The sequence below is a fragment of the Coffea arabica genome, chromosome 6e, assembly GCF_036785885.1.
Source record: "Coffea arabica cultivar ET-39 chromosome 6e, Coffea Arabica ET-39 HiFi, whole genome shotgun sequence".
Taxonomy (NCBI): domain Eukaryota; kingdom Viridiplantae; phylum Streptophyta; class Magnoliopsida; order Gentianales; family Rubiaceae; genus Coffea; species Coffea arabica.
The window spans coordinates 24,726,664-24,738,590 of NC_092321.1; the positions used below are offsets into that span (position 1 = coordinate 24,726,664).

Below are 11,927 nucleotides of genomic sequence, written 5' to 3' on the forward strand. Positions count from 1 at the left end.
ACATTTGGCATTTTTGATAGATTAGAGGTCAAAATTTTATTTTTAATTGTTAAAGGGCCAAAAGCTTACCCAACTAATAATAGTTGCAGGACTATTGGGACTTTTTCCCTCTTTTCTTTGTTGTCTCTTGCCTGGCCCACGGTGATGTTATGTCCATGTCCATTTTCCCTCCTTGTTCCTACCATGGAGATGATTCATCTTTGTGCCGTAGATGAATCCTTGAACCAAGTACTTCAACATGACTTTTTTATATTTAAAAAAAATAAAAGAAAAAGATCAGTCAAACACTTAAAACCAATCATATTACTTCATCCTGTCAACAGATTGTCCGAACAAATATGGTAAAGTAGCCACTCCACACAATCTTAATCACCATGGCATCATTAAGTTCAAGATTCTGAAAGTATTGTAGCTTTGGGTACCCTAACAGTCTACAGATGACAGGCACAATGGCTTTTAACACCAGCAAAAATCACAGCATTTTCCCACCAGAAAACAGCCCATTTCCTATAGGATTTGAAATAAGTTTTGAGCAAACCAGACAGACTTCACCAAAAGCAACTAGTTAAGAATTTCTATAGAATTGAAAGGCAATCTTAATATATAAAAAGCAAATTTATAATGATACTATAGCATCACATGCCTTTTTTTTCCTATTAATAGTCCAAATTTCTACCAATCTGAGGCATGGGAAGATCAAGGGAGAAAGCATATTGCAACAATCAGCTTAATAATTCCTCCCACATAAGGAACTTCTTGTTTATATTCTCTTGAAAGCCTTTTCCTTGATGGCTTTATGTAGCCACTAGCCATAAACTTTCTATAGTATCCTAAAGTATTTCTTTAACCTGAAGTAACTAATGGATCCTATTATTCCCATTCGATAGACAGGATAACAATTGTAACCACTTTGAGACAATAGAAATCAAAATCAATTAGAACAATTCCCATAATAATTAGTTTAAACTTTGTATTCCAACAAAAACAATTAGCTTTAGCTTATGCTAACTTTAAAGCCTATTCTTCAATATAAATTATCCAGAGCTGTAAGCCTCCACTGCACCAGACCTGTTTACAAGGAAATATGAAAAGGGACTATTCCTTTTCCAGTCACGGCAAGCTGACCAGTACCGTCAAGCATTACACCATCACGATTCACCAAAAGCCACTCAAAAAACATTTCATCTATCAGAAAGATGACACATTCAACTAAGGTGCCCTGTCTCCAACAGTTCTTCCTTGTTCTCATTTGCTTAACATTAATCAGCCACTAGAGCAGAATTAATAAACAAATATCTAGGGAAAATGCAGGTCAATGATCCATGATAAAACCAGTGATAATCAGAAAAACCCATTTCAACACAAACATGGATTAAGATTTCAACTGCCATTCACAAGTTAACGTCTGGATTCCAATACCTAGTGTCAACAGCCAGAATAAAATTTTCCAACCACCGGTAGATATTAGGAATATAATTTCCAGTGGGAAATAAACCCCACGATACTAATCTTTATAGCAAAAAACCAAGAAAACATTAGGAACATGGCATCGCAATACTCAAAATTTCCCCTCCCCTGGGAAAAAAAATTCAAAAACTGGACTGGAAGCAGATAACATAGCCAGAATATAATAAATCCATCAAGAACTACGCAACATCTTCAACTCTGAAATCTTCAAAAACCATTTAAGAAAATTTGACCACAGAATCTCAACCATTTTTAACTACTAACCAAACATCCAAATTAAGCCAAAATCTTACATAACAAAACACATAATCAAGTTTAACAACTTCTTTTAAACTATTAAACAACCCCATTTACCCCGTAAACCAAATCCAACTACTAAGCAGTATTATTACTAGTAAGTACTCAATTTCCAGAAGCATTCAAACGCCTACCAATCTCAAATGAAACAAAAGCATCAACACAAGCATACTGAACTTGATCAGGAGTCAACCATCGATAATCCCACCTACCCATAGTAACCCTCCTCGGCTTCCCAATTTCCCTTCCAAGAACCACCCTAGCCAACTCTTTCATCCCAGCATTCCGCAGCTGTTTCATCCCACACTCTTCAGCAGCCAAATTCCTCAAATCCACAACGCTCCCGCCGACTCCCAGCCCATAATCCTCCAAAAGCTTCTCAACGTCGCTGTCAACCCCGATCCCCACAAAGGTATAGTCCGTATTGCCCAGAAAATAGCGAAGATCATCGGGGATATCGTCGTACTCCTTGGTGCAGTGGAGGATTTGGAAGACGAGGCAACGGCGACCGACGCAGAGCTGGAGTGTAGCAACTGGGTTTTCCTGGTACTTGTTGAAATTGGGACGCCATTCGACGTCGAAGCCGACGATGAGTTTGCTCAAGCGGCGGCGGTGGATCCTTTGAGTGTCGGCGAGCCAGTGGGAGACCTGGGATGGGTCATTGGTGACCAGAGTGTTGATGCGGTCGGAATAGAAGTAGACGTCGTAGAAATTGTGGGTATCATCGGGGAGTTCGTGATCTACGATGCTAATTTCCATGGCCATGTAGAGTCAAGAGTGAAGTCTGCGAGTGTGTGTGTGTGTGTGTGTGTTTTTTGGTTTGCGAGAGCGGTTTTTCTTTGAAGCAAGACGACACTTTTCGTACAGAGGTGGGGACTGAGATGGCGCAGGCTTGGAGCGTGACCGCTTTTTCGATATGGCGAACCATTTTTTTAGGGTAAAAAATAAAAAAGTTCCGTGTGGTAAATCTAATGCATAGAAAAACCCTTCGTGGTTTCAAAATATACAACACAATACCCCATATTTTAAACTAAATTATAAAAATGATGAAATCCGTTAAACTTAATGGAAATGGACGAAATGACAAAAATGCCCTGATATAATTAAGCAAAAGACAGCTCAAAAAAATCATTTGTTTTATTCTCTAAATAGAAAGAATTGAGGGTTAAGGGGCAAAACATGTATACTTGCTAAAAATTGGGTATAAAATTTTTTTTTAGGTTTCAATAAGTCATTTCCGTTAAGTTTAACGGATTTCCTCACCTTTACAATTTTAGTTTAAAGTACGGGTGTCGTGTTATATATTTTGAAATCAGGAGGACTTTTCTGTATATTAGGTTTACCACGTAGGATTTTTTTGTATTTTACCCTTTTTTTTAAGTAATAATTTCAAAAACCTCCCTTGAGATTTCCAACAATTTCATTGACCTCACTTGAGGTTTATAAAATTACACTGGTCTCCTCTAAAGTTAAGATTTTTGTAACAAAATCAATCCAAATTAGAATCAGTACCATTAAAAAAGTATTTTGAGAATAAAGATGAAACTTTTATTTCACAAATGCCTTTTATACTTGTGTACAAGTTGTATTGTAAATGAATGAAAAACATATTAATAAAAGTGAGGGAAGGTAAGTGCATTGGAACAATAGCTAGTGCATTGGATCACGACAACTAATATTTTTAGATCTTTGCCATTTTGCATATAAAGACTATTAACAAGAAACATTAAGCTGGATCTCATTTTCATTTGAAGCAACAAAATTTTAGGTGAAAAAATGATTTTGTGTGGGTTTTACAAGCTGAAGGTGAAGTATAAGTACAGAAATTATGGCCTTGTTAAAGTACAAGGAAAAATCATGAAATTCACCTATATCCTTTAGTATCAAAAACAAATATTGCAAATGTAATCGCAAGGCAACTGTGAAGATTTTTTAGAGTGAAAAATTTAGACAAATTACTGTTTGGTGTATTAATTTGATGTGTCAATTTTTTAGAGTGAACAAATATTTGGTACATCAATTGGCACTTATTGTTCATCATTAAAAAAAAATTCAATAGTTATTTTCATTAATTAGTTATTAATGATTAATTAGTGCCCTAATTACTTAATTGTCAGCTATTAATTTTTAATGAGACAAAATATCTTAGAGTATATGAGTAATTTTCACTTATCTGATATAAGTAATTGGACCTACAATGTTTCTAGGGGAGGCTAGTATAATTTTGTAAACTTTAGGGAGGTGAATAAAATTGTCAGAAACTTTAGAGGAGGTTTTTAAAATTATCCCTTTTTTTAATTTCCTATGTGTGAGAAATAATTGAAAAGTCAAAAATAACATAAAAGTATTTAAACCAACCGTCACTACTCCCCTTTCATATATTGTATTGACGAATCCAATCTTTTTTTTTTTTTTTAATTTTGTTCTAGCAGGGGACTGGTGGTGTTGATGATTTCTATCATTTTTAATGTTAAGATGGCTTACGAGCCACTTGATTATCCAGTTCTTTGTAGCAAGATTTGAACAAGGTTGTAATGAAACCAAGTTACTCGCTACTAGACTCAAGTTAGAGAATAACTCTGTCAAAACTTCGATTCGAACTCCATGTTGGAGGACAAATTACTTAATAAGGTAATCCAATCGAATTTGAATAAGAAAAAACAAAATTTGAATATTCATCGAGCCTTATTTATAATATTTTTAAATTATGGGTTAAATACCAAAAAGCCCCTTGGTCGTCAAATGTTCAACTTAACTTTCTATGGTTCGGAAACCTATATTCTAAATCCTTGTAATTTTAGCTAAATTGACATTTGAACAGAAACTGTATAAATTAACAATTGCATGTGAAATATTAGAATTGTCCTTTATAAATAACAGGATTAAATACCAAAAACCACTTTGTGATTTGCTATATGTTCAACTTAATTTCCTAAGGTACAGGAACCTATACTTTAGCTCTTCGTGATAAACAATCTCAATAAGTCCTCTAATAGCTACATTCTTAACTTTCTATGATTCAAAAACTTATGTTCTAATCTCTCGTGGTAAACAATTTCAATGAGTCCTTTAATAATTTCAGAAACCTACATTCTAGTGTTTCATGGCAAACAATCTCAATAGGCATTTTAGCATTTAACCCTTAAATTATTTATTGTAAAATTACATTTATAGGTAAGATAATTATGGAATTTACCAAAGAATTGAGCTTGAGAACATGATTAGGAATGCTAATGGGTCGAGTATTTTAAAAATTTCTCTTACTGAATCCTAACCCCTTTCTATGCCTTTTACCAAATCGAATAACTCTACAGCCTTTAATTCCCTTTACCACACTCTTTGGTGTGAGGATCCAAAAAAAAAAATTTTATATTTTATTTTATTTCTTTGAATGTGTTTTCTTTACTTTAAATTATTGCCTTAATTTCGTAGATATTTTTATAAGTGAGTCAAGTTTTTAAATTATTTTCCTTGTATAAGTTAGTACATGTTAAGTTCGTAATGCATTATGGAAGTAGGACCCACTAGTGAGGTGCGTGCGATAAATTTTTGAAGATTAGAAGGAGTTTTGTGCAAACGGACATTATTTTATAAGGTGTTAAGAGATAATTAGAGGTTAGCTAGATATTTTAGCCTTTGGAAGACAAAGAGTTGAGGATTAACCATAGCAAACCACCTGTTACAAAAGTCATGGTCCTTTGACTTTGACTAAGACTTTCTTAACTCTTTAATTAACAAAAAAATTGGCCAAAAATCCTATCACCTTTCATCTTCCTTTGGCTGAAATTTTGAGTGAGGAAAAGAGAGAAAAACTTCAACTTCCAACTTCCAATCTTGCTTGAATCTTGAGTTTTAACCATTAATCTTGCAAACTACTCCATAAAAGGTGACATCTAAGGAAGATTAAGGGTTTTGGTGGAGTGATTTGGGAGAAAGAAGCAATTGGTTTCCATTTCTTCTTAGGGTATTAAGGTAACTATATCAAGAAACCATCTTCTCTTTTATTACTTGCATATGAGTAGATTTAGGGCTTGATTTTGGTAGTTTTCATGAAAAATTTCATGGGTTAAGTGGTGGTTGGAAAATTTCAGCTTTGAGTAATAAATTTTAGTCTTGATATGATGAGTTTAGTTTAGCTATGATCTAGTAGCTTTGCCATGTGAATTTTCTAGCTTTTATATGTTATTTTGGCTTGATTATAGAAAATTTCAGCTTATAGAAGAAAATTTCAGCCTAGGGTTTCCATTTTCCAACTTTATTATGATAGTTCTTGACCTAAATAATTGGCTATTTTGGATGGCTTTGTGGCCTTAAACAAGTGTTGGCTATTTTGGGTGACTTTGTGACCTTAAACAAGTGTACTTTATAGCCTATAAATTGTGGTTGTGATTCAGGTTGGATTGAGATGAATATTGCGGTTGAGTTTGGATAGAAAAGTTTAGAAAATAAAGGGAAGTTTTGCTGAAAAAATTTTCCTGCAGGAGACTCTAAACAGTCTTGGGTTAAATCTTGGTGTAGAAAATTCCAAATTGAGTTATGATTGTTGCGTTTGAAACTAGATTCAGAGTGCATTCTACCGTCAAAATTTCAGAATTTTTCTCAATTCCTATGAATATCTATGATTTTTCAAATTTGCTTGAATTTTCACATTTGCTCTGTTTTTCTACCTGATGAAGCAACAATTTGAGACTAGAATTTGACTGATTTATAGACAGAATCTTACAGATGTGTATTCTGGAAAATTGTAGTACTTTGAGTCTATTTTCCAACGGTATAAAGTTTATAAATTTTGGACTTAAGAAGCTAGCGATACGATTTTTCAAACAGTGTCGAGAAAAACTGGAGAAAATTTTATTTTCTAAAGTTGTTCTTGCTTCCATTTCCAACTTTAAGTTAGAGCTGTTAAACCATTTTGAGCTTGATTTTATGATTGGAATTGAGGTTTTCTCACAGCTTTATGCCTTTGAGTTAAATAGTGATTGCTGATTATTCAAGATTGAGTTTCCCTACTAGCCCTTAGTTATTATTCGAATAGCGCGTAGCATGAAATCCTTATTTGATGGTGCTAAAGGTTTAGTATAGGATGGTAGGACTTATGAAGAAGAATTCTAACTATAATTTGGTACTTGGATGGTGAATTTGTGGCTTTTAGACCACTATACCCTATTAACCCCTAGATGACTACTTATATGTGGGTTTTTACTTAAAACTAGGGTGTTTTAAAGAACGAGTGACTTTTCTTCCCGAGTCGCTTGTTGAACATTTTGACAAGAGTAAACGTATTATATTACCTTACTATATCCTTGCCTTATTTGAAACCTTATTTTGTCCCGTTTAAATTTGTATTTTTTACTTTAACGTCAAAAGTTTTCCCTTAAGGTTTGAGTAAGGATAGGTGATACTTTTGACTAAAAGCTTGCACTTGGGGGTTCGACTACTTTATTCAAATATTTTAAAACGGTAAATTTATTTAGTTCACTTACCCTATATATTTGATCACAGGTTTCGAAAGCGAACCCGCGGATCCTTTCACCGAGGAAAGTTAATTTTTCTAAACGCGGTGAATATTCCAACTGCATGTTCCATACTTATTGTTGCTAGAAATTTGCTAAACACTTGATTTGACATTTCATAGACGAGTGTGTACTTTATCGCACTTGGCCTAACTTGACTAAACACTTGATATCTCATTCATGCATGTACAAGTAACTTGATTTGCATGTGACCTGTATATTGACTTGAAATATGTGAAATGCTTGAAAATGTTACTTGTTGGGCATTACTTGTGACTTGGTCATGGTTAGGCGAGTGTGTCCTTATTCGCACTCATCCTCCATGAATTTGAAATAATTGATCCTGGGTGCAGACTTGCATGTTTATGCGCATGGTTGTAGACCGGCTGCATTCCTCTTGCAGCAGTTGAATTGTAGACCGGCTGCATTCCTCCTGCAGCGGTTGAACTAAGCCTTGGACCCTTATCTGAGACGTCAGGTAAGTGAAAACTTGGGTTACTTATACGTATGCGTGAATGTAGGTCGGTAACGGTTGAACTGAGCCCTCATTAGACCTTTGCTTGAGACTAGCCTCAGAGCGGTCGGGTAAGTTGGGCAACCTTGGGTAAAGAACGAAGTTCCTAACCTGTTTACTCCTGATTGGAATTCTTGATTTGAACTTGTGACATTTCTGAATACGGAGCATTTAGTGACAACTAACGTCTCCAATCATTACCTGTGTGAGCGTTGGATGATAGCCAACGACTTCACTCTTGAATACCTGAATACTTAGGGCTTTAAACCAGATCATGAATACTTGAATATCTGGAGTTATAAACCCAACCAAGAGCTAGTTGGTCGAATCGAGCCGGCAAGGGATTGGTCGAGGAGATCGACGAACCTTGGGTACTTCTTTGACATTCGGGCCCGGTAGGAGGATGATCGGTGGACGGAGATTGATGTTTAGTGGTGATCTACGGACATTATAATTTCATGGTTGACGGAGAGTCAACAGACCCTGGATAAACTGCCATGGAACCTGCTCCTGAGAGCAGCCTTTTTCTTTTGCCATGAACGTGTTCTTTACTGTATACCATTGCATGATCTATCTGGTTACCTACTTTATTGTGCATTATGTCCCGCTTTTTTTGGGTTTGACTTAATGGTATCATGCCTGCTATTTTATCTGCCTGTTTACTTGGAACCTCACTGGGATTCTAACTCATTTCTTTTAGTTTGTTTTCCTTAGCAGGCAATAGCGATGGGGAAGCGGGGAAAATAGACGGTTTGAGAGTTGACATCTAGTTTTAATTAACTTACCATTCCAGTTATACTTGGTGATTTGATTAAATGATTTAGAGTTTATTTGTTCCATTGTATGTATATAAGTAGGGATAATTTGGAACATTGGATGGTCTGTAATGTTTAACCATGAAGTTTTGATGCTCATTTTGCGGTTAATACTATTGGAGTTTGGGAATTGTTATTTTTTTATGAGATTCGGGAGTGAGTCCTGGCGAGATTGGGCAGACGGTCCACCAACCCTTGGGTAGGTTTTTGGGGAAGGTGGGGTTGTCACATTTGGCTCATGGGTTTGAATTATACATCGAGTTGTCTCTATCCACCAATTTGAATAGTTCAAACAAAAAGGGAATTAATTTTTATCAAATTAAAATCAATACAAACATAATTTAAATCAACATACATATATCATATGTTGATCTTGATCCCTATCTTTTGATGTTTACAAAACAAATGGATGTTACTAATGTCTCTTAAAAGATCTATTCAGTTATGAAGCAAATTAGTTCCAAAGATCAAGTACAATTGAAAGATGACAAAGTATGCTGAAACTGTCGGACGCTCAAGAAGTCAGGATCGGACGTCCGATAATCATTGCACAACTTCGGACGCATGCTTCGGACGTCCGATAGGATCCTTCGAAGTCGACGAAACTATCGGACGCTGAATATGTCTCTACCGGACGTCCGATAGAAACAAGATAATTTCTCAAATCTGTTTGTTTGCTGTCGGACGCACAAAGAGCTTGCACCGGACGTCCGAAAGAATTGAAGAAAATCTCTGAAACTCACTGCCTGCTGTCGGACGCATAAAACAGGGCTATCGGACGTCCGACACTACCAACGGCTAGTTGACTGTTCAGCTAATTTCTATCCGTTGGAAGCATTAATGAGGCACTTTCTTGGTCCTATATAAATAGTGGTTGGTCAGACATTTCAAACAACTTTTGCACACTGAAGATACAAAAGATCTAGAGTGATTTTAGTGAGAAAGTACTCTTCAAAGAAGATTTGTAGTCTTAGTGGTGTGAGGTTCATTGTAAGTTTTTCATTTGTGAGTGAATCTTTCATGAGTGTAGCTCTGTGAGGGTTGTCCTGAGGGATAGTAAAACGTCCTGACTTGACCGAGTGGAGTTCGGGGTAAGGAGGAGGTGAACCTTCGTTTGTACACAAGAGTGATTGTAATTCATCAACTTGAAGTAGCTTATTTGAATTAATCTACAAGCTCAAGAGGAGTTGAGTAGTTAATTGGTTTGCAAATTCTTTCCCTTTTATTTACTTATTGTTATATTACGATCTCTTAATTGCTTATCGATTGGCTTTTCGATTGGTTGTCTTCGATCCTTACAATTGGTATCAGAGCTTGGTCTCCTAGAGATTAAGCTCAATCGACTTTGGAGTAATGATGACAACCAATAATGCTATATTTTTTGAAGGACATTCTGTTATTAGACCACCTGTGTTTAATGGGTCAAATTATATGAGTTGGAAAGAAAGAATGATTATCTTTTTGCAATCTATTGATATCGAATTGTGGTTTATTATTAGTGAAGGTCCATATGATGCCTCTCTTATAGATGAAAATACTCATGCATCTAGACCGAAAACAAGAAGTGAACTGACTGCTGTGGATAGAGTTCATCTCACCTTAAATGCAAAAGTCATGAATGTGTTATATTGTGCATTAGACTCAAATGAATCTATTCGAGTCAAGGGTTGCAAGTCAGCTAAAGAAATTTGGGACAAACTGAAAGAAATTCATGAAGGTAGTGAGAATGTTAGAGAACAAAAGAAGTCCATTCTAGTTACAAAGTATGAATCTTTCAAGATGGAACCTCATGAAAATGTTGATCAAATGTATTGTAGATTCAATGATCTCATTAAAGATTTAGAGGTGCTGGAAAAAGAATATTCTCTTGGTGAGAAAAATAGAAAAATCCTGAATGCCTTGTCCAATGATTGGGAAAATGAAGTGACTGCTATTGAGGAGGCTAGAGATTTGAATACTATGCCTATTGAATCTCTTATTAATTCTCTTACCTCTTATGAGCTGAAACTTAAGACTAAGGTGCAAGAGGAAGAGGATGCAAAAGTGCGAAAGAATATTGCTCTAAAAGCCTCACAAGATGAAGATGATTCTGACTCCTTCGATGAAGAAGATGTGGAAGGTGATGACAATGATATCGCTCTCATCACAAGAAGTTTCAAACAAATACTCAACAAGAGGAGATTCAGAAAAGGTGGACCTAGCAATTCATTCCCAAATCAGTTCAACAACTCGAGAAACAAAGGGAAGCTAGAGTTCAACAAAAAGCAAACTGATCAGTGCTTTGAATGCGGCCAACCTGGATACTATGCAAGTGACTGTCCAGTGATGAAGAAGAAAGAAGGAAGAAAACCAAGAATAAACAAATTTCAATTCACATGGAATGAATGCAATTCCGATGGCGAAATTGAAGAGGAAGATCAATCTGCTCAATTGGCTTTCATGGCCATTGGAGATGATGAGGTAACATCTTCTAACTCTCAATCTGATTGTGATGATGAAACTGAAGATGATCTTGAACATTTCATTATAAAATTGCATGATAGTTTGAAAGAATCTTATGCTAGAAACAAGAAGTTAAAACAGAAAATTAGTTTTTTACTTCGAGATAATGCAAATCTTTTTCAACAAAACAAAAAGTTGATTGCTGAAAATGATTACTTCAAAAAGAGTGAGACTGCTTTACATTTTGAGCTTGATAGAAAAGTAAAGCTTTGTGATTTGTTCAAAAAGGAGCAAGGTGATTTGAAAAGAAGAATGGATGGTCTAAATGAGTTGCTTAAACACAAGAAACAAGTCTGTTTTCAAAAGAATAGATTGAATTCTAATTCAAATGAGTTTGCTATCCATAGGAGAAGACAAGTAAGATTTATTAAACCTGTTCATGTAAATAACTCTTTGGTTATGTGTAATTTTTGTTGTCAAAAAGGTCACATGAATAGTGATTGTTATGTGAGAAAGAATATGAGAAGAGGCATGAAATGCATGTGGATAGTTAGACATGATGCTAATTTTAACAAGTATGAGGTTTTGTCTAATTATTGCAGTGATTCTTGTTCATAACATTTTTTCTTTTGATACTTTGATCTGAGTTTTCGCTGATATCTTTGAATACTACTGAATCTATATGATGTCAAAAAAAAGTGATAAAAGAATAATGATGATCTCATGATGATTTGCTGCGATTGCTGTCATTTCTCTATTTTTTCTTGAAATATTGAATTCTCTGTTATTGTTGCTGGATTACAGTAGTTGATTTTTACTCTTATGATGACAAAAAGGGGGAGAAATGGATGCAATGTGTAAGGGGGAGTTATTCTGAGA

At 35.3% G+C, this 11,927-nt stretch overlaps 1 protein-coding gene across 1 annotated transcript; it reads right to left on the minus strand.

Annotated features, from left to right (window-relative positions):
- Window positions 1-1,658: 1,658 nt before the first annotated feature.
- LOC113694859 (3'-5' exonuclease) lies at window positions 1,659-2,648 on the minus strand. The gene has a single exon (XM_027213758.2). It carries the CDS (start codon window positions 2,527-2,529, stop codon window positions 1,870-1,872), a length of 660 nt encoding a protein of 219 aa, XP_027069559.1. The 5' UTR covers window positions 2,530-2,648; the 3' UTR covers window positions 1,659-1,869.
- Window positions 2,649-11,927: the final 9,279 nt, after the last annotated feature.